This window comes from Triturus cristatus, chromosome 3_1, assembly GCF_964204655.1.
Source record: "Triturus cristatus chromosome 3_1, aTriCri1.1, whole genome shotgun sequence".
Classification (NCBI taxonomy): Eukaryota; Metazoa; Chordata; class Amphibia; order Caudata; family Salamandridae; genus Triturus; species Triturus cristatus.
In genome coordinates, this window is record NC_140583.1 from 778,410,084 (window position 1) to 778,434,220 (window position 24,137).

Below are 24,137 nucleotides of genomic sequence, written 5' to 3' on the forward strand. Positions count from 1 at the left end.
TGTCTTCTTCCATTAATCTTTAGCTATACATATATTACAAATATTTATTTTTCAGAAAGACACATATGTCATCAGCAGAGGATTGCGGTCGCGTGAGTTATAGTTGCATGCACTAACTATAACGGGGGAATTTCATTGGTTTTTCACGAGTGAAATGTCCAGCTAACTATAACATGTGTGAAACCTATGGTTTTTTAAGTGAATTTGCAAGGTTTTTAAAATACTAATTCCTAACTATAACGTGTGTGAAACCTATGGTTTTTTCAGTGAATTTGTACGTTTTTTAAAATGCTAAGTTATTAATATATATATATATATATATATATATATATTTTTTTTTTTTAATTTTACCCTGCGCGCACCGCGCGCCCACTTTACGCAGTTCGGACCGTGCGCGCACGGTGCGCAACGTTCGCGGTATTTTTTCCGTTTCAACCGTGCGCGCACGTTGCGCGTACTCCGCGATTTTTCGCGAAGAAAATAAAAACTTTTTTTGGCCCTTGGGGGTCCTTCTGGGACCCCCTGACAAATGCTAGGGGGCCAGGAACTGTCCAGCCTGCCCCCTTTTCACGTTCTCAACCTTTGTTTTTCACCCCCTCAGAGTGCGAGAGACAAAATGGCGGCCGACACTTCCTGGTTTCGACCGATTCGAATGTTTACTAAGATCTAACAACCAATCAGAATTGCGCACGGTGCGCGCGGCAGGGTGCGCGCACCCAGCGCGCACGGTGCGCGCGTATAGATATATATATGCTTTTAAATGCCATTTTCTCAGGAAATACTGAACAGATTTACACCAGACCTGCAAAAGGCACTTCCTTGACCTTATGGCTACCTCTCTGCCAAATTTCACGTAATTCTGTTCAGCCGTTCGGGCTGTAGCTGCGACTAAAGTCCCTATGGAAAAATCCATGGGGAAAACGCGTTTTGGGACCCCCCCTTTTTCTCGGGCCCCGCTTGACGAATCCCCCCGAGACTTTCAGGGACGGAGCGGAGCGCCCCATTAGTTTTGAAAATTTCGCGAGGATTCGTCAACCGGCGCCAAAGTTATTCAAAATAGAATTTTGAGATTTCCTATGGAAACTCGGTCCTAACTATAACTATCTACTGGCGACCGCCAGTAGATAATACACAAAGTGGCTTATCTGTGTGAGAGGAGACACCAATGATGAAGCATGCCACCATTTGGCAGGTGAGGTGTCTCCTCCTAATATTTTCAGTTACCAGCTCCCCCAGTCCACGATTTACTTAAAGTTGGGTTTTTTCTTAAAATTGTATTTGGTATGCGGAACAGCTGCCATTGACTTATAGGCCGCACTACTTTTACAAAGTGCTTTCATGTATGTTCAAATTAATTGTTTTTTTACCACTCCAAGTGGCGTCCGCCATCTTGTACCAGGCAACTAATTAAACAAATAAACAAAATGGCAGCCACATTATACTAGAAGCGTGCGTATGCATGGTGATGTATGCACGTGCATATGTCATCAGACACAGCTGCCACTGCATCATGCAGCGTAATCGCTCAGGCACTGCATCACACCTTTTTTGCTGGTGCTGGACAGCATCAACAAAAGCATTGGCAAAGCCAGTAGCTAGAAAAGGCGAAACCTATTGGCTATGCTAATGCCAGTTTGGATAAGTTTCACAATCAGATAGGCTAGGTTCATGTGTGTCCATGAATATCTATCTCAGGAGCTTAAACAGGCAACTGTATTGTTCTATGATAATGTTGTTGGGCAATTGTCTCTCCATGATTACAGAGTGCCTTTACAAATCTCTTTGTAGCATAACTGACTTCTAGATATCTTCAAAATACTGTGTTCACATACCGTGTGGGGATGCTCCGCATTGCATTTTAGCGAGGGTCAACTCGTGCCTTAGCTCTGCGTTAGCATGGGAACTCCCATTCGACCCAAGGCTCTTTCTCATACATAGCACTGACTGGATTGGGGGCAGTAGATACAAGCAGCACCTTCTCTTTTTAGCCCTCACTATCGCTAAACGCGATATTGCACAGCTGTGGAAAGGGACTTCTCTCCCCCACCCCCCCAACGCTGGGCAAGTGGAAGACCGAGCTCGACAGGTGTATGGGCGCGGAAATCGCTGTGTTCTTGGCACGCGGTTGCCCCCAGAAACATCGCAAAATATGGACCCGTTGGGCGACGTACCGAGGGACTGAGCCCCCCCCATACCGTCGATGGATCCCTGAGGGACACACCTAAGATAACGTGTTCTCCTGTTTTCTTTTGCTCCACACTGGGCTTATCTGTCAACCTAGATTATATCCTAGGTTCTATTTAACTGAGTCTGGATCTATCTGCACACTGTCTTTGTTGGTTTGCCTGCATGTTCGCAGGCTATGTAAGAAATGTGACCAGATGGTATCCCTGTTAATTCACGCTTTCTTGCAGTTCTTTAGGGCTTCCGCACAAATGCTACAGGAAATGGCAAATAAAATCTGTTTTGGAAAAAAAATACTGTGTTCAGATTCCTTTATAGGAATCTCCGAGACATCACATTTGTGTTTCTCTGTTCTGTTCTTGTATTGTGGATGTAACACTTCTTGTTGCTCTCTGTGGATTTGTGGCAGGCAGTGGCAGTCTCACTGCAGATGTGCTTGCTCGGTGGTGCAAATGTGTACATGATCCTCCTAGCTCTAGCTAGTGTCCCTGCCGCACTTGTGGCTGTCTGAGAATATTTTCCATCTTGACCTCTGGATTGCCCTGTGGTGAAGTTGTATCTAAGGATGTTTGATCACATGACAACTGCAATGTCCTTACTTTTCCATCATGTGGGGACAAATGTGGCCTGCTGGTGGTTTGCCGTGCCCTTCGGAACAGCAGAAAGTTTTTTTTCCGTGAACCGATTCTTTATTTTGTATTTTTTTTTTTTTTAGCTTTAGTCCTCATAAGCACGAATGTTCTTTTTGTTATACTTGCAACACTCTGAATGACTAATTCCACCTGCCACACAAGTGATTCATTTCGTTCACCCCACAGATTGATCCGGTCTCTGGAATGGTTATAAACCTGACGACACTCAAGCAGCAAATGCAGGTGAGCATCTCGCGGTCTATCCTTGACCTTGAATGAGTTCACAACCACAGTTGGAGCCACTTCCACCAAATGGTCATACTTCTGCTTAGCTTTGGGTTTCAACTTAGTCGTAAGTGTTGGCTGTGTGTTCAGGTGAGCGCCCTCCCCCTCAGTCAAAACATATAGCTGTTGTCAAGCAGAGTCCCTCTGTCTAATGGAAGTGTGTGCTCAGTGGGTTCGCAGTGTGCTGTTAGTGGGGCTCGATCATTGGGATTTGTGCCACTCACTCAAGGGCTCAGTGATGTTTTGGGTGGCACAGGTTTCAGGTAGAGCTGTCTGCAGCCAGTCAAGTGCTCGATGATACTCTGGCGCGCTGCTGGCCTTTATTGGCTAGTGCTTGCCCTGTTCCCAGAGCTGGCCTTCTGCAAGCGTTTTCTTGCTGGGGAGATAAAATCGGCTATCCCGAATATAATAATTGGCAAGCAGCATAGAGACCAGCAAATCTTTATACAGACCCTACAAACTTGTGTTTTTCCTTGTTTTGCCCAATCAACTGCACCTGGGCTAGCAGCCAGGGTGAAGTGATGCAGAATCCAAATAATCATTAGCCAGGGTCCATTCCATGGCTCTAGGAACAAAGTGCAAAGCACCCAAGCCACCTTCAATAAATGGTTGTGTAGTTCACCTGCACCATCAAGCTACAGAATGAGATATGCCTGGAAGCATTGAGCAGTACAGCCGGAGCCTTCATCCAAATCTTCTGCAAATGCATCTTCAGTCAGTGTTAAGTCGCGGTGCTCGAAGGGAGGCTTTTGTTTGAGGACCTTGTCATTTATGTCTAATTTGTTCATATGGCAGTCAGTAACCTATGCAGTAGGGTTATGTAGAGGCAGTGCTGCTCTGTGCTGATGCACGGATCAGCTCAGACGGTGAGCAGAAATGTGCATAAGACCCACCTAATCTTTGAATGTGTATGTTGTGGCAGTCTCCTGTTAACTGATTTTCCCCCACTCTTTGCATATCCACAGGCATTAGACGTTGCTTCTATGTGGTTTCGTTCTGCCTCTTTCAGCATTGCTAGTTGGCTTTTTCCAGCAGTTTTGTGTGGTGCACGCTGGCTTGACCTTACGAGCTCATACATAACCAGTTTATTGAGCTCTAGAACCCAGGCTCACAAGCTGTGACATCCACATTTGAGGACGTGGTTTGTGTCGCACTCTGTTCCTGACACTGCCATTCTCCTCTTAGTGCCCATAAGACTTAACTGGATGTTAACGTGTCTCTATGGCATTGCTGCTACTTGACCCGGAGTTTTGTTGCGTAGGTAGTGCCCCTTAAGGTTTCCTCCATGAGTCCACGGCTTCTGGAGAAGGCTGACCCTTTCGCCTCCAAACCTGGATCACAGCCTTCTCCAGGCACTAATGTACACGCCTCTGCTTCTCCAGCTGTCCTCATCCCACCCCTGAGACTGCTGCTCCTCGTACTGCATCTGTCTTAAAGTCTGGTTCATCCATGGTTCCTCTGAACTCTTATTCTGGCAAACTGGTGCAATCTCTTGTAAGTAAGCTGTTTGAGCATAGGTTCATACTGTACCATCTACATCAGGAGCATCGCCCCACTGGTCAGACCCAGCAGCTAAAAAATAAAACGATATTTCATTGTTGTTTTATTTTTAAGCAGCTGGCTCAGCCAGCGTGTGCAGGGAGTGGCGGGCCGGGGCATGAGAGGGAAGAGGAGGAGTGCTAGGTGCACTCTCTAAGTGAGAATGTGTGTTTGGCCGACCAAAACACACATGCACACTTAGGTTTCTCTCATCTGGCGGCATTAAACAGGGAGGCTATAGAACTCCTCCACAGACTCCCTGGCCTGAGCGGAACGTCATTTCAGCCAGGGCCGGACTGGCCATAGCGGGCACTGGGCACTTCCCCGGTGGGCCGCCAGGGTTGGGGGCCCGTTCTGGCCCCTGGGGACCGATTTTGTTACAGGGCCGTTTTTGCAGCATAGCTGCAATATCGTCCGCTGCAACGAAATCGGCAGAAACCGGCCCTTGTCAAAAGCTTGGCCGCACCCCCAAACCCCTGGGGGGCTGGCCAAGCACTTTGCCAGGGCAGGTTTTGGGTCCCAGTCCGGCCCTGATTTCAGCCCGCTCAGGCCAATCCCCGCGCTGTTGTCAGAGAGCAGCGCGGGTATGGACAGGGCATCTGTGACGTGATCCCAGTGTCTGCTGGGATCAGGAAGAACCAGCACGGAGCCGCTACGCGGTGGCACCAGGTAAGTTTAACTCTATATTAATTTTAAACTCCCTCCCCTTCCCACACCCCTACCGCTTCACCACTTTACTTCTGTGGCGGCTGCTGCTGAGCTAACTTCTTACCCCAAGAAGGCCCTTTCTGCTCCCAACATCAAACATAACATGACCTTCAGGAGTCAGCTGAATAAATCGATGGAAAACAAATGACAAGCCACCCATGCCGAGCCTGCTCGTAATCTAGGCAGCATGTTCGATTTCTCCAGCTCAGCCAGTGGCTGTAGTTGCAGGATAGCGACCCAGCACCCTACTGGAGAAGGCTCTGGTCTTATCTTGGAACGGGCCTCGTTGTCTCATGGCTCGAGTATTGGGCACATTCTGTTCAGGTAACTTATTATGCTGGGGTGACAGGTGTGTTCTGCCTTTATTATCCATGTAACATGCACATTCAGCTCAGGTAAAGCGTGTGCCACAGTGGCCTATCTACAGAGCCCACAGTCAGTTGTTTTCTCTGGTGATCTGTGCATTTTGCTGTGGTATCTGATGCATCCTAACTAGGTCCGAGAGGCACTTTCCTTGATTAACCGGCATACTTTGCTTGGGTCATAAACCCCTCATACTGTGGCAAATTGCAGCCTTCTAATCTGTTCTCTAAAGAATCCTGCTCGGGTAGCAGACAGATTCAGCATTACTTGTTTGCCATTATTTTTTTTTTTTTTTACAGAAAGCCATCATAGAGCCGCTGGACCACAAGAATTTGGACAAGGATGTGCAGTTCTTTGCTCAGCATGTCAGGTACAGGAGTATCACATGCACCATAATGTGTGAACAAACGTGGTCTTTTTTAAATGTATGCATGTTTATAATCACTTGCGATTGCACGCTTTTTTTTTTGCTAAAATCTTTCACACCAATAACTAGCCATAACATTTCACACACGTGTTCGCACATTTGGTCATCTGACTACCAAAAAAACGTCTCCAGCATTTGCTCTGCTTACTGAAACCAATAACCTATATCGAAATAAATTCTGTGTAAACCCCTTTAGTAGAAAATATTCAAGGCACAAATTCATGCTTACAGAAAATGATCAGCACTCGTCACAGATGAGGCTTCGTTCTCTTGTGCCCTCCCAGATGCATGAATCCCTTATTGATGGAATCATTGTCTTTGTAAGTATATGTTCGAGGCATATGAGCTGCAGATTGTACACTTAGCATAGGTCGCCATCTGGTGTTGGGCCCGGATGTTTGCAGTTTGTTTTTCTTCTTGGACCGTCTTTGGAAGTCACGAGTTTGGTGACTCCTCCTTCGGTCCGTACTGCGCATGGGCTTCGGCTCCATCCTCAGATTGTTTTTTTCCGCCATCGGGCTCGGATGTGATACTTCGTGCTCCGGCTTCGAACTTCTACGGTTCCAGCCTCGACGGAAAATCCTCGATTCTTCGAGTTCCTCATCATCTTCATCTCTCGAAGCGGCACTTTTTCCATCCCGTACATCGACACCGGCCTTCGGGCCCTCCGCGACTCCGGTCCCGGCCGATGGAAAGGACTCCGTTTAAAAAGTGCCCAAAATGTGGGTCTAAATTTCCCCACACCGACCTCCATCAGGTGTGTAACCTTTGCCTCTCTCCAGAACACGAGGCTCGAGACTGCCCCGCCTGCAAGTCTTTTCGATCGAAGAAAACGATCCGAGATCGAAGGGCTCGACGCACCATGGCGCACTCATCCTCGACAGCTCCACCGGACATCTTCGGAGACGACGCCGAAGCTTCGGGGCAGACACACACCGAACTGGGAGAAGACATTGTCAGCGCTTCCGAGGCCGACGACTCCGACCGGGAGGACGTAACACCAGGACAGCGGGCCGTGAGTACAATACCCCCTCCCAGCCCCGCACCGAAAACCAAAGAGACTCCGGTTACTCCCTCGCCTGCCGGCCTGGGCAAAACCAAAACCAAAGCCTCGATCACCCCACCTTCGGGCCCGGTGTCGAAGCACTCAAAGTCTCACGGCAGCTCGGGATCGAGCCAGCCGACGCCCGGTGCCGATAAACACCACTCAGCACCGAAGCCTGCAAAATCCAGCTCGACTCCGAAACCACCGGTGCCGAAGCCTGGACACTCGGCGCCGACCAAACACAAACAGAAATCGGTCGGCACCGACGCTCCGGCGCCGAAACAGCATTCGACGCCGAAACACACGGAGACCTCCAAAAAGCATGGCGTACACAGAACATCGAAACCTCCGGTTCCGAAATCGCCGGTGCCGACAGACGACTCGGCGCCATTGGCTCTGTTTACACCAGACCCTTTACAAAAGACTTTGTCCAGAGATCCAAAGACTGGCCTTTTGACTGTGATTACTAAGAAGCGTCGCCTTGAGGCTCCGGCTCCTCCTCCTCCACCCAAAAAGAGGGACTCAGCTACTTCTCCCCTTAGAGTACCCTCCCCACTGCCACCCCCCCTCCCACCACCACCCCCTCCACCTTTACCTCACTACGATCCGGCCCCATCCCCAGATCCGGATGACGGGGACCCGGACAATGACCCAGGGGACGCCCCAATGGATTCCACTCCACCAGGGACCCCAGATCCATGGGAGGATTATAATAACCCTGATGTACCCAATGTACCTCAAGACGACCTATACCCATCAAGGCCGTCTCCTCCAGAGGACTCCTTAGGGTTTCACCATTTAGTGCAGAGAGCAGCACACTACCATGGGGTGGACATGCACACTGAACCAGTGGAAGAAGACTTCCTACTGGATACATTTGATTTACAAGATCGTTCCACTGCTATTTTACCCATGCTTAAGGGTGTCACCAAGCACGCTACAGAGGTATTCAAAGACCCTGTCAGAGCCAGAGTACTAAACCCTAGAATAGAGAAGAAGTACAAGGCGGCACCCACAGACCCTGCATACATCAAGGGCCCTGCTCCTCTAGATTCCCTAGTTGTCTCCACAGCTAGAAAACGGGCTAACTCCCAATCCTCAGGAGATGCCCCACCACCAGACAAGGAATCTAAACTTCTGGACGCGTCTGGTAAACGCACCGCCTACCAGGCTGCAAACATGTGGCGCATTGCAAATACACAAGCACTGCTTGCGCGATATGATAGAGCACACTATGATGAATTAGAGGCTCTTATGCAGCACCTTCCAGAGAAATACAAACGCCAAGCTCATGACCTGATACAGGAGGGCAAACTAATCACAAACACCTCCATTAAGTGTGCCCTCGATGCAGCAGACACTGCTTCTAGAGCCATAAACACCAGTGTCCTGCTTCGCCGCCATGCCTGGCTCAGGATATCAGGGTTCAAGCCTGAGGTCCAGACATCAATACTTAATCACACCTTTGACCAGCAAACACTCTTTGGCCCAAAAGTAGACGAAGCGCTCGAAAAAATGAAGAAAGATACAGACACAGCGAAGTCTATGGGAGCGCTCCAGACCCAAGCCTCTAAGCGTTCCTTTCGACGCTCGTCCTTTCGTGGCACAGGTAGAGGCTCCTCCACCGATAATGCCTCTACCTCCTACAAATCCCCTCCTCAAAATACCTTTTCAAAGGGCAACCAAAGAGGTGGTTACAGAGGCAACAACAATAAGGGCAGGGGCAAAACCAACAATACCCGTTCTGCCACCCCACCCGCACAATGACTCCCCTTCGCTCCCCCCAGACCATTCCACTCCGGTCGGGGGCAGACTACAAGATTTTATCCACGTATGGGAGTCCATAACATCGGACAAATGGGTGACCCAAATCATTCGGTCAGGGTACTGCCTCGAGCTAACATCTACCCCACCCAATATCCCACCAAGGCACCGTCCAATGTCCCAAGAGCATTCCACACTGCTCAAACAAGAGGTACTCTCGCTCCTCCAGAAACACGCTATAGAGCAGGTACCCGACAATCAACGAAATCTAGGGGTCTACTCCCTATATTTCTTAATCCCAAAGAAAGACGAGACCCTCAGACCCATTCTGGATCTCCGGCCTCTAAATGCCTACATACATTCAGACCACTTTCACATGGTCACCTTACAACAAGTCCTCCCACTCCTCTGCCAGGGAGACTTTCTCACAACACTGGATCTGAAAGACGCGTACTTTCACATTCCAATACACCCCTCTCACAGAAAATACCTCAGGTTCGTGGTGGACGGGCAACATTACCAATTCAAGGTTCTCCCCTTCGGGGTCACCACTGCACCACGGGTGTTTACCAAATGCCTAGCAGTAGTAGCAGCACACCTCAGACGTCAACATGTTCACGTCTTCCCTTACTTAGACGACTGGCTCATAAAAGCCGCGTCCTACCACCAATGCGTGCAACATACAAACAGCACCATCCAACTGCTTCATCAGCTAGGCTTCACGGTGAACTACCAAAAGTCCCACCTCATACCATCTCACACAAAGCAATATCTCGGGGCCACCATAGACACCTCAAAAGGTATTGCCTATCCAAACTCAGCCAGAATCACAAGCATTCTAGCCTTACGCAAAATATTCCTTCCTAAACACTCTCTACCAGCAAGAGTGTTTATGAAGCTCATAGGGATGATGGCGTCTTGCATCTTCATAGTGCCCCATGCAAGACTCCACATGCGTCCACTTCAGGAGTGCCTAGCACAACAGTGGAACCAGGCCCAGGGTCAGCTGACGGATCTGGTGTTGGTGGACGGCCGCACACATCACTCTCTGCAGTGGTGGAACACCACAAACCTTTCCAAGGGACGGCCGTTCCTGGACCCGGTTCCCCAAGTGACTCTAACAGCGGACGCATCGCTCTCCGGCTGGGGAGCGCACCTCTTACACCTCACAATGCAAGGTCTATGGACGCCACAGCAAAAAACGCTCCACATCAACCATCTGGAGCTTTTGGCGATCTTTCTAGCCCTAAAATCTTTCCAAAAGCAGATTTCAGGCAAAGCAGTCCTCATTCGCACAGACAACATGACTGCGATGTATTATATACAGAAACAGGGGGGGACACACTCCCCCCAGCTCTCCCGCTTAGCCCAGAGCATATGGAGATGGGCAATTCCCCAAAACATTTTTCTCCTGGCACAACATGTTCCAGGCGTACAAAACACCATAGCAGATCTGCTCAGCAGACAGACTCAACAACTACACGAATGGGAACTGCATCCACAAGTTCTTCACCCATTCTTCCAACAGTGGGGGCATCCTCAAATAGACCTCTTCGCCACCCACGAAAACAAAAAATGCCCAAGCTTCGCCGCCAGATACCCACACCCATTGTCCAAGGGCAATGCGATATGGATGAACTGGTCAGGCAGATTTGCATACGCCTTTCCACCTCTCCCACTAATTCCATTAGTGGTCAGGAAACTACAACAGCACTCCCTCACACTCATTCTGGTAGCTCCGACGTGGGCCAGACAGCCGTGGTACACCACGCTACTACAACTATCAGTGGTACCACATCAAAAACTGCACCTTTCCCCATGCCTCCTAACCCAGAACCATGGAGAAATCAGGCACCCGGACCCAGCTCAGCTCAACCTGGCGATCTGGCTCCTGAAATCTTAGAATTCGGGTACCTTAACCTTCCCCCTGATTGCATGAACATCATCATGGAAGCCAGACGTCCTACCACTAGAGCATGCTATGCCGCAAAGTGGAAAAGATTTGTAATGTACTGCCGTAACAATACAATCAACCCTCTAGATGCATCCATACAACACATCATATGCTATCTGCTCCATCTTCACAGGTGTAACCTGGCGTATTCATCCATACGCCTACACCTAGCAGCGATCGCTGCCTATCTACAAAACAGACAGCATTTGTCACTCTTCAGAGTGCCCGCTATTAAAGCCTTCATGGAAGGCCTTAAACGAGTAATTCCTCCCAGGGCACCACCCTCCCCTGTATGGAATCTAAATTTGGTCCTTACACGACTAATGGGTCCGCCCTTCGAACCAATGCACAAATGTGAGCTACAATTTCTCACCTGGAAAACAGCTTTCCTTGTAGCTATCACTTCCCTTAGAAGGGTTGGTGAAATACAAGCGTTCACCATACAGGAACCTTACATACAAATGCATCACAGCAAGGTCATACTTCGAACTAATCCGAAGTTCCTGCCCAAAGTCATTACCCCCTTCCACCTCAATCAATCAGTGGAATTACCTGTCTTCTTTTCGCAACCCCAATCTGTTGCGGAAAGGGCCTTACACACACTAGATGTGAAAAGAGCGTTGCTTTATTACATACAAAGAACGCAACCCTTCAGGAAGACCAAACAGTTGTTCGTCTCCTTTTCTCCACCACATAAAGGCAACCCCATCTCAAAATCAGGGATAGCTAGGTGGATTGTAAAATGCATACAAATTTGCTATCAGAAGGCAAAGAGAACATTATCTGTTCCCCCTAAAGCCCACTCTACAAGAAAGTTAGGGGCTTCTATGGCTTTTCTAGGGAATATACCCTTAGATGACATATGCAAGGCAGCCACATGGTCTACACCGCACACATTCACAAAACACTACTGTGTAGATGTGCACTCCCAGCAGCAAGCTAGGGTGGGCCAGGCTGTACTAAAAACACTCTTTCAAACAGCTGCAACGGATACCGGTAGTCGCCGCTAAGGTTGGGTACTGCTATATAATCTATGCTAAGTGTACAATCTGCAGCTCATATGCCTCGAACGGAATATGCTACTTACCAGTATGCATCTGTTCTTGGCATGTAGAGCTGCAGAGTTGTACACGCCCACCCGCCTCCCCGGCTACCTGTATCCGTTCCAGTCCATCTTATTTAGATACAACACACATGGGTTTCTCACTGTTATTACTACGCTCCATCATTTCCCTGTTGGCGAAAAACAATCTGAGGATGGAGCCGAAGCCCATGCGCAGTACGGACCGAAGGAGGAGTCACCAAACTCGTGACTTCCAAAGACGGTCCAAGAAGAAAAACAAACTGCAAACATCCGGGCCCAACACCAGATGGCGACCTATGCTAAGTGTACAACTCTGCAGCTCTACATGCCAAGAACAGATGCATACTGGTAAGTAGCATATTCCTTACAAAGGAGCATAGAAAATGAATCACATGCTGTCTCCGATGGAGAGTACAGACCAGTTTCAGGGGAATTGCCCTTGGTGTGCCATATGTATAACCTCACACAGCTGTCAAATCACTGATGAGAGGAAGCAGATCTGAGAACTGCTGCTTGAAAAGTCTGAGGGTCAGTGAATGTCCACAGAAGGGGGTAGCACCAGTCTCTTAATTCATTCTGTTTCTTCTCTTTGCAGCACCGTTGAGAATGTAGCAGTGTTCATCTGGGAGAGTATGCAGAAGCAATTGGCACCTGGCCTGCTCTACAAAGTGACTGTACATGAAACAGACAGCAATTCGGCCGTGTACAAGGGCGAGTAGGAGGCAGGGTGGCCCGTCATCGCAGAGAAGACTCATAGAGCAACCGTTCCAAAGTTGTACCACACCAGAAGGCCACATTGTTCAAATGGACACGTGTTAACAGGGTCGGACTGAGACGGAAAATAGGGCAGGGCACAAAAATAAAAGGGGCCTCATTAGCGAAACCGATAACTAAACCAGGATTTGCAGCGCAACAGGTCTCGCATTTACGAGAGTTTGCACTATTGGCATTGTAAATGACAATGCCTTTTATTTTTTTTTATTTTTTTTTTACGGATAAATAAAAGGCCTTGTCATTTACAATGCCAATAGCTTAAATCCTCGCAATTGCGAGACCTACTGCATTGCAAATTCGTTCGGCGCCCGTGCTATAGATTTAAAAAAAGAAATAATTTGAAGAAAGCTATTTGAGTAAATAGTGCTCGGAGGCTGTAATTAAAGCCTACCGAGTAACAACACACGAAACTGGGTGCCGCCATGGGAGGTTACAAAATGAGACCAGTCAGTACTAAGGAGGGACTACTAAGCCTATTGACCAATGACCAGCCATAGTTTATAGTGGACAATGACACTAGCCAATGAAGAATATGGGTAGAGCTTCAAGTCCCTACCTGAATACAGCATGCCTCGCAGAGCAGCGCCTGCGCTGCCAAGGCTCAACCTAAAACGTGGCCCATGCCTGCAAATTGGGGCAGTTTCGAACTTTAAGGCACGATTAATAAGCATTTACGCAAAGTATGGATTTGAGATTGGTGCAGGAAATGTTTGTTTTAGTATCTGGGAAATCAAGTGTAAAAACCGTCCCAGCAAATCATAAAATGGGCCCACACACTGACATTTTAGACCAGCCCATTGGGCTCTGCCTGATTGTCTTGTAGGCCAGTCCGACCCTGCAGTAAGAAGCATGACCTCCGCAATCAATGTCCGCATGTAAGAAAACTCTCCTCCCAAGGCACTGGTGCTCTTTGTAGCGTGCTCTGTGTTGGTTCTAACCCATGTTTCACTGTCGCCTGAAGTGATTAACTTTTATTGTAAGCCCCAAATTTCTATAATGTGGCAGGCTTTTCACACAATTGTTTTTTTAGCTCCGTCTGCCTCGCCAACTTCATTATATCCAAAGATACATTGTAAAAATTAAAATTTGTATTTATATATCCACACATGGTATGTTGATTAGCTCTCTTCGTTTATTGGTCTGTTGAAGTGTCAATCACATTTTGCTTATAACATGGAGCAGGGGGTCATGCCCTCTTCACTGTGAGTGACCGCAGATTGCTTGTGCTCATCCACCTAAAAAGTAGTTCACTTCAGTGCTAGTCTGCAGGGGCACGGACCAGACCTTTGTTTTATTTTCTTTATTTATGTACATTTTTACAACTGTTTCAACCTGCTTCAGCCATTCAGAATTGTTTCATCATACTTAAAACAATTAATTGATTTTGTGGTCCAAAACTGTTTATAAGTGCAACTCTCCATTTAATATTACCATCCTCCACTTTATGCCAAGGGGCCTAGGGTCCTTAGTGTAGTAGAGCGGTCTGTATTCTCAAACTTGATTCCAGAGAGTTTCCTCCGAATACTCCTAAGTAATGTCATTGAAGTGTTTAAGCCATATGGCTCTAAGCAAATAAGGTTATGCCATACGAAAATTAGTCAACACTCGCAATTGAGGGGAAAAAGAGTACATCTTCCTGTACACTTCCCTAACACAGGCAGAAGCCCTAGGACCGGGCACCAGGGACTCCATAACTACCCAGCACTCTCGAGGCCCTAGTCTCGGAGAGCGGCCCGCTCCCAATTTCTGCACTCGCCTATTGAGTGGAACCCTCAATGGCCCAAACTCATACAACTATAGAGCATATATATATGGCACCGTATCTAAGCTTGACATCCCCAGACTTTGGTTTTCGCTTCTGAGTTTTGTATCCAGAATTGTCGAAATCCAACACACACTTGGAACCCATATTTTTCTGTTCTTCCACAGCATTTGGGAAGGAGGGCTTGCATAAGACATTAAACTATAGCTTTTTTGACTAATTTACCAACTCAGTATCACGAGTATTGGGAATGCTTCCAAAATTCTCTAAATGTCTCTTCTTCCTTTCAGGGACTATCCTTGTTCGACAGAATTAATACCTGATGCAACTGCCACTTTTGGTCGAATTTATTCACCATCTGAAACTAAAAAGAAAGCCCTAAAATAGTATCTTCAGCAAAAATAACAAACCGTCTTAATCACTTAGTCTAAACCTCCTACAAGCGTTTTTTATTTTCCGGGCCCAAAAAAGACTGCCCTGAGTTTCTTCCTTGTTTTGACTATACAGGATTAAACTGTCGAATTTAAGGAAATATACCCCCTCTGCCTTTGATAGCAGACATCTTGTATTGCTAATGGTTTCACTAAGCTCGGTCTCAGGGAAGCTTCCCATCCGTCGCGAATCAAGAAGCGTGATCGAACATCTGGTGTATCCCCCCTCCCAATCACCCTCACACCCCCCCTCTAATTCTAAACACGTAAAATTCAGTATTCAGTTTTGCAAAAGGAGCCATTTTTTATCAGAAGTCTTGTTCTGAAGGGTGTTCTCTCTCACTTCGGGCTAAACAGGAAGTAGAAATCTCAACAGCCCATCGTAATTTGCAAAGGTCTTTACGAGTACAGTGAAGGAATGGCAGAAAAGTATTCTTGGCTATTTTGTTTTTTTAGTTCCCAAAAAAGGGGCTGCTGGAGGTTTGGAGACCTGCAAGGGTTGGCTCCCTTACTTCACATATCAAAACACAAATATGCAACCATGGGTCTAAATTACAGTGTTGGCCTGGCTGGAAAAACACACTTACCTAGGAGAGTTACTTTTATAGGACGGTTTCCCTCACCCACTCAAAGTACGGGGAGGTTCCCCAATTATTTGTTTTCTGTGTTATTTTCAAATCACTTACTTTCCAGGAAAACATTTTTTTTCTAGCTGATGGTCTGTTCCGAAAGTTCCCCAAATTAGACTATTCACCTACTGAGCCACAATTTGTTTGTTTTGGATAATCAGTTCGTCGGTGTTTACCCTTACTTTTTTGGTCAAATACAACCGGTCTACAGAAATCTAAACTATCCAAGATCCTTGATTTGCTTTCTAATTGTGGACTCCTGAAGAACTCAATAAGGGTTACCATTTGTACAAAATTAGTTCTGGATACCTTCAGCTGCTCTAAAATTACAAGTCATGAAGTGGGAGAGGACTTGTGATGCAGCCACATTCTGAATGTATTGGAATAGGTGCATAGGGGCCTCACTGTGGTCTGAATCCTATGAGGGAAGCCTAGAGGCGTTCAGATGCAGCCTAGTGTTATCATGGTTGGAATCAATGGTTACTCCCTCTGGAAGAAAAACTCAATAGTATGCAGTTTAGACAGAATATGCATTTATTAGTGATGATAAAACAAGAAAACAGTTGACAAGGTGAGTTTGCTGGCTAATGGCAAAATGTGTATCCCCTCTAGAGAGCACATGTTCATTCACACATATAGACTGCTACTCTCGTTAAGGCAATGGCTGCCTTGTTTAGCTACCAGCACATTTGGTTGTCCGGGAAGCAGCCACAATGTAGACTAGATTTCCTCAACATTCTAGATAGGTCATATCTGTAAGGGGGGTGGGGGCAGTGCCTGTGTGCAAGTATGTATATATGGGATACTTATATGACGCAAACCTAGTTAACCTAGTCAAAAAGCAGTGATAGCATCAGTCTGTTTATTCATCCAAGAGGTTGTTTGCTCTCCAGTGTGAGAACATCTGGTTTGGATTAAATGAGTTTGAGGCGGTTGTGAAGCATCCAGCTCTGTGAGTGAAGCATGCACTCCTACTGCCGAGTCAGCGTGTGTGCGAAGCTGCTGCTCAGAATGCACATATTCCGTTTTGTAAGCGAAGCATGCGATGCTTCTGCACATCTTGTGTCCATTTTCAGTGGAGAACATCTACTGCTACAACTACACCCGCCCTACATGCTTGCTGTTCTCAGAGCACTCTGTCCATTGTCAATTACTGTCCTTGAGCGAGTGGTATCAAGAGTTTCTCCCGCTAGGGCTGCAAAGGGTGAACTTGTGATTGAGGGCGCCAACGCGATGGTCTTTGAGGGATGTGGGTGCTGATGCCCATACTAAGTGCACACTGCATGTGTGTCAGGTTGCTGTGCGTTGCTGCTAATGGATGGCTGTGTGTAAAACGGTGGGAAGGCTTTAGGGTTTGAAATGACAAAAAAATCTAAAATTGTCAAAAGTTACCTTTCCAATTTTAATTCTCATAGGAAGCTTTGCTGTCTGAATCAGAAAAAAAACGCTGAACAGAATTACACCAAACTTGGCTTGGACATGGAATTGTACTCCATGAAATGCCTTTGTTTGCTTTAGTGTAAATTTGGTCAGTTTTGTTTTTCTTTCTTTCTAGAAATTAGCATTTGAAACATGTTTTGTTTGTGAGTTTGACCTCATGAGATAGCTGGCCCATTAGTTAATGGACCTAAATTAAAAAAATAAGCACATTTTGTTGTATTAGGTCGCTTTTTCTCCCATTGTCCATTTCGGGTCTGCAGACGCAAAGCCAGGCCAGCAGACATGAAACTCCCAATTTCCCAATATACTGGCCGCAATTTGGAGAAAACTGTTACAAGGGTTAGGAACTTGGTCTCAATGTACTGAACAAAATGAAGGAGCCATAAGGGGGCAGGAAGAACATCCCTTGTTCTTCGGACTGACGTGGGTCCCCCCAAAGTGACACCCCTTAAGTCACACATTTTAAAAAAAAAGAGTACATTTTCTTATGTGGTATATGGATCCTGAGGCAGGGTTAATACACCCCAAAGCAGCTCCAACTTCCTTGAGGTCCATGACTCCCGGCAAAAACTTATAAATTGTTGTTTGAGTATCTGAAGGCTCTGTGGATCCAGTACTACACTTGGGGGCGCTTGGTGGCCCATAATTAGGGTCCGCAAACCCTAACACTTGTACACAACAGTGGTTGACTGGCTGTTTGGCGCATGGCCTTCCTCCCCACTCCGCAAGACCAGAGCCAATGCTCTGCAGGGATTGGTGGCATATGACTGTTTTAGTCTGAGACCTGGCCAGAGGTCAGGTCCTGCTGTCAACCCCTGCTTTTCACAGCCAAAGACCCTGAGATGCACAGTAGGAGTTATGTTCATAGATGTTGGATGCAGTTTGTAACCAAGAACTCTGAAATTCATTGGAACAAAAACATGGTTACAATGAATTTATAGTTTAGTTCGGTTCGGCTATAACAGCTTAACCTAGGTTTGAAAAAAAAAAAACATTCCCTGAACAGTGATAGTTGCTAATTGAAAACCAAAACAACTCTGAAATTTGCAAGTTATGTTTAGCTCCACAATCCCAAAATTGCACATCAGCCATGCAAACCATAACTTGCTCACTAAAACGCAATGTTTATGACCTCATGATTTATAACCGTATGTATCAACTTCTAAAAGCTCGACTCAATTAAACGCCTACTCAAACCAATAAATAATATTACATTCATAATCCTCTTGTACTGCTAATGGCATAAATGGCCCAGCTTTAATGGCAAAGGGCTGCGCCACACACCCTTTGGCAGACACGAAGAGTGTCTGTCAGGCTCGGCAATGGTCAGGCTGACAGCCACTATTTATGTTCAGGTCAGGCAGCCAAGCACTATACATGCTCTAAACGCCCAGGTACCTGGCTGCCTGAACTGAACATTGCCGGTCTGAAGATTTCACAGCCCTGCGGGCGTGACCACCTCAACCCTGCAAAGTGCTTGGAGGACTTCCTCCCCCCCCCCCTCCCACCGCCCACTCATGACGAGGGGGGAGCGCCACTAATAGCCCCAGACCTGGGCCCTTCAGTTTTAAGCCATGAAATGCCAGGGCCTAGTATCAATCAGTGATAGCTCATCATAGAATGGGGTGGAGTCAGCGACTCTCACTGACCCCATTGACCCCATCCCAATCTATGACGAGTGATGGGACTGCTGCATCCTCTCATGGGCTGACCTAAGGTCCATAAGAGGAGGCGGCAATCCCAGTCCTCCATGAACCTCGGAGGCCGTAATCAGTGCATCAGTCAGTACATTTTAAATGGTGTGTACGTATGAATGTATGTGTATTTGTCAGTGCGTGATGTGAATAGGTATGTGTGTATGCTTGTGAATGGTGGGTATATGTGTGCGTACTTCTGAATGCTTGGAGGTGTGAGTGAGTGTGCATGTAGATGGGTGAGTATATATATATATGTGTGCGCATGGCCGGACTGGGAAGAGAAATCGGCCCTGGCAATTCCGCTCGACTGGCCCCCGAGGGGGTACTAGTGCCATGCACTGCTGACGCTTTTGTTACAGGGGCCGATCATGCATTGCTGCTGCGAAACAGACCCCCAGTAACAAAACTAGCCCCAATGGGCCAATAACCAGCCCCCACTCTTCCGGCCCACTGGGAGAACGCCTGGTGCCTGCTACGGCCAGTCCTGCCCTGTGTGTGCATGTGTGGACCCCTGCACCTCCTCCTGCTTAAATTACCAGCCACCACTGGTTAGTGGTGAATTTGTTTTTCATGAACCATTTTATTGGTATTTGGTGTGTACAAAAATAATCTATATTGCATTATCAATGAATACTCACAACATGTAAAACACACATTGGTATTGTTATTCAGTCTTACAGCATCCACTCACCTGCTATTGGTAGCATGTCTTTCAAATTCCACTCTTAAGCAAGATAAGCTAGGCAAGTTCATATTAGAGCATTCCATAATCCATTCTAGGCATTTCCTGCATTCATCCCAACCTCCTATACTATATCAAATCCATCCGTTTTTTGTGATAATTCTGGGGGCACCATTTGGACTTGCATATGGGGATCTTAAGGGTGCATGCAATGGCTTATGTCCCTTACCCAATCCTTAGGTCAAGTGAAATACCGCAACAATTTGTGGCTGTACCTCTTTTAGCATGAAGCAGAGTGAATATTGAGGTATCTTCCAATCTCCTTACCATGACTTCCCCCAGGGTGCAAAGCACCATCCACAGAAATATCCAACCTTTTTTTCTTCATTGAGGCAGAATATATCAGTACATTCAAAATATATAGATTAATTGCTAAAAAGCAAAATATATACTGATAAAACAAATTCCATATAATATGATGTTTGAACCAACAGTTGTTTCTTAACGCATACAAGCATTTTAAAGACCTTTTAATTTGCTTATTTTCTTCTGAATATATAAAGATAATTAAGTGGTTTGCAACATTGCATTATAAGAGATGGAGGTCGTGGAATAGAAAATAGTATAAGCCTTCTTTTTGAACAACCTAAATCAGTACTTTGCATATCCAAACAATATTGTACATTGATCTGGTTGAAAGCTCATATCGAATTTGAAATTCAAAATTATACCTTTTTCAACAAAAAATTAAATAAAATCTCTGACAATCTACTACTGTATAACGCAATTCCTCAACTATATTGTTTTGACATTTAAAACAATATGTATAACAAAGCAGAAAAACATGGATCATTATCGGGGTATAGTAAGTCATCCAATGTGAAAATAACCCCCATTCTTTTGAAAATTTGCTGCATAAAAATGATCTATAGCAAACTGCACAATTTCTAACTAGCTATTTGCACATTTGTTTCCTTTTCAACGTTACTTAGGCAATTAATTAAGATTCATATAGTTTTCTCTTAAGAATCTTTGACCATATTTCAATTCCTTTAACCAAGATCTCAAATAAAGATTTCAAAATGTCTTCTGTTGTAATAGCAGATAAGGGAAAAATTGAAAGAAATATGTACTCTATTGAAAAAAGAGCCAATAAAGCAAATTATTTTTTAAATTATTGAGCTGAAGTTTATCCCACGACTTAGACGTTATTAACCCCTTCGGTGCTCGGCCTTTCTCCCCCCCCCCCCCCCCCCCCCGTGCTAAGCCTTTTTTTGGGGTCTTTGGGGTAGCTCGTGCTTAGGCCCCTGTAACTTTTTGACCACATAAGGTATCCACGCCAAATTTGCATCCTTTTCTTCCAACATCATGGGGATTCTAAAGGTACCCAGGGTTTGTGGATTCCCCTGGAGGAGACCCGGAAATTAGCCAAAATACAGCTAGATTTTTGTTTTTTGGGGGGAAGAATGGGAAAAAAGTGCTGCAAATGAAAGTGCCTGGGTTTTTCCCTGCAAATGGTATCAAAAAAGGGTTTGTGGGGCTGAAATCAACATTTTCCCAGCTTTTAGGGAATAACCGACTTTTGTCAGAAAACCAACATTTCTTACAGTGTTGGCATTTGTCTGGGACATAAACTATTTTTGCTATTTTTTGTGCTTTCAACCTCCTTCCAGTTAATGGTAGAAATGGGTATGAAAGCAATAATGGATCCTGGAAGGCTATACATTTTTGAAAAGTAGACAAAATTCTGAATTCAGCAAGGGGTCATTTGTGTAGATCCTTCAAGGTTTCTTTATAGAAACTAACAGTTTCAGAATATTTTATTTGTGTCAACATTTTCACCTGTAACTTCTTCTAATTATGACAGCTCTTTGAAAGCACTATACCGTTACATCTGCGGGACCTTACTGGTTGTGGGGATAATATAGGACTTGTAGGTTCACCAAGAACCCGACGAACCCAGAGCCAAAAACTGAGCAGCGACTTGCAATGGTTTTTTAGGTCTCGCCTGAACCAGCGCATGCGCTGCTCTGGCGAGACTTTGTGAGGGCTTAAAAAAATGCTACCATGGCCGGCCTAGAGCTTGAGTGCATGTGTGCGGGCGCGTGTCGCGCTTGATCGCCATCACTTTCACGGCAACTTTGATGTTCTCCTTTCCGTCTTAAGGTGCTTTGTAATTTAATATATTCATCTAGTTCATGCCACCCTGTTAGCCTATTGCAATTGCGTCACAGTACAGAGCAATACTGCATCAAGCGCTTCGCATCTCACCAGACCCCTCTAACTGCATCAGACGTAACATCAACACTATATGTGGTGCTCCCCAGCCGCCTGAGTGGCACAGAACAGGACATTTCTGCAATAAATGCTTCCTGGGCAATTACCCGTTTCCCCACTGGGACACTCAAATGGAACCGCCCGAGGGGGCTCCCTGCCGGGGAAGAGTTTCAGTAGTCACACGGAGACCCTGGTGTGTTTGCAATGCAATAGGTCAGTCAGTCAGTCAGTAAAAGTATGCTTTATTCGAAATTTCAATCATAAAAGCAGAATCCATACAACAGAAAAAAAAAAATTGAAATTCATACAACGTTTTAAAATAGAATTAAGTTTACAGCCACATGATATCAGAATACAAGACATATGTTTTGCAATTTCTAACTTGATTGACAGTTCTGATTTAAGAATTGCGTGCTATACCTATTAGACAGTTAAAAAATGATAAAAAGTTTAAAATTTATCTTGGTAAAAAATTTCTTGTTTTTTTTTAAAAGAATACAAGTTGGAAATATAGACAAGGGATCATAACAGAGAATAGTCAAGTGACTAGCAGTCTGTCTAATCGACCACGCCCATCCAAGATACTTCGCGGTAGCTATTGTAATCCATGACAAAGTGCTGGTGCGTATAATACGCAGAGCAACAATACTACTAGTAGTCCCCAAGTTTTTACACATCAGAGATAACCAAATGCGTCTTGGAACCAGATAGACTTTACAAGAAAATAGAAAATGACCAGTAGTTTCTTTGGTGGTGCCACATGCAGGACAGCTATCACAGGATCCACCTTCCCATTTGGCTTCCAAATATCTGAGGGGTAGTGCACCTGCTCGTAGTTGAAAAAGGAGCTTTCTGTCACCTGGTCTAGTTATGATATCCCAATAGGGTTCCAGGCAAGGATACATCTTAGCTTCTAGAAATCCTCCAGCCATAGATCCAGCGCTAGAACTATTCCAATTCCGAGAGGCTGCCATCTTCCAATAAATTTCTTTCAGAGTGCTTTTAGATGGAAAAGTTGCTCCCACAGGATCTTCCCAAAGCGAGCACAAACCAAGCTCAGTCAAAGTTAACTTGAGTGATTTAAGCCACCCAATTTTGTGGAATACATCTATTCTAATAATACCTAGGAACCCCTCGGCATAGTGGGAGAGCACTGGTGTCGTCCATAGCCTTCGCCAATACAAAATCGGACGGAGCCTAACCAAATCTGTGACTGCTCTTCTACCCAGGTCATATCTAAGGGGCAACAAAGGTGAACTTTTAGGGACACCGGTTATTGCCCGGAAACATTTATTTTCCGAGGTTTGAAGTGCAGCCACCTTCTCGATGCCCCATAGCTCAGCCCCGTAGAGTGCAGAGCCTAGAGCCTTCGCTTCGTAAACCTGAAGTACAGGTTTTACTGGTTTGGTCAAAGATTTTCTGTGCTCTGAGCTAATGGCACCGGACAATTGCCCATGTCTAAGTGTAGCAATATCTATATGCTGACGCCATCTATTCTCACTAGATATGTGTAGTCCTAGGTACGTAAAAGTATTCACCACCTCTAGCGGGCGGCCATTCATAGTGATTTTGGATTTAAAGCTACGATGGGGGTTAAAAGTCATAAGTTTAGTTTTAGCTGTGTTGACCTCTAAGCCATACTCCCTACAAAATTGGTCAAAAATAGACAAAGCACACTGCAGACCGCTTGGAGTCTTAGATAAAATAAGCGTGTCGTCTGCAAACATTAAAATAGGCATTTTTGAGCCAGCTATAGAGGGAGCATCCACCTGTGCAGAGAGCATACGGGCAACAACATCGTTGATGTACAATGTAAAAAGGATGGGAGCCATTGAACATCCTTGTCGAACACCCTGTTCAACTGGAAAATCCAGTCACCGAACCCGGTCCCCCCCACTGAATTTTGGCAAAATTTGTTTCATGAAGCCTCATTATTAGTGACAGTAGCTCTTCTGGTAGACCCTGGTTCCTAAGAACCAACCACAGCTTGGTCCGGGGAAATAGGTCGAAGGCAGCCCGCAGATCAACAAAAGCTGCGTACAAGCTGCCCTCGCCCAGCACCACGGTCCTCCATTGCAACAGGGTAAAGCGGAAAACCTGGTCCACCGTGCTTGTGGACCGTAGGAATCCTGCCTGGAAGGGTGACAGGGCATTGGTCTCTTCGGCCCAGTCAAGGAGCCTATTGACAATCACGCGCCCCACAACCTTTTGGATAGCGTCAATAAGGCTTATCGGTCTATAGTTGCCCGGCTGGGACCGGTCGCCTTTTTTGAACACGGGTATTATTACCGCACCCTGCCAAGATGTTGGTACAGCTGCGCCCTGCGCAATTGCATTAATAAGAAGATGGATATACTTACACCAGCGCTCTTTATCATTGATAAAGACATCAGCTGGGACACCATCAAGTCCTGGGGCGCGTCCACCAGCCACTGAGCTGAGGACCATCATAATCTCTTT

At 46.0% G+C, this 24,137-nt stretch overlaps 1 protein-coding gene across 4 annotated transcripts in view; it reads left to right on the forward strand.

Annotated features, from left to right (window-relative positions):
- LOC146861008 (6-pyruvoyl tetrahydrobiopterin synthase-like) overlaps positions 1-13,864 on the forward strand; it is a 78,684-nt gene extending 64,820 nt beyond the window's left edge. For 2 of the 4 annotated variants that reach the window (XM_085644967.1, XM_085644965.1), the window contains exons 4-6: positions 3,003-3,059; positions 6,011-6,081; positions 12,581-13,864. In XM_085644967.1, coding sequence (XP_085501093.1) covers positions 3,003-3,059; positions 6,011-6,081; positions 12,581-12,704 — 252 coding nt within the window. In that variant the 3' untranslated portion in view covers positions 12,705-13,864. The remainder of the gene's footprint in view (positions 1-3,002; positions 3,060-6,010; positions 6,082-12,580) is intronic. The other 2 variants (XM_085644969.1, XM_085644968.1) reach the window with 1 other exon arrangement.
- Positions 13,865-24,137: the final 10,273 nt, after the last annotated feature.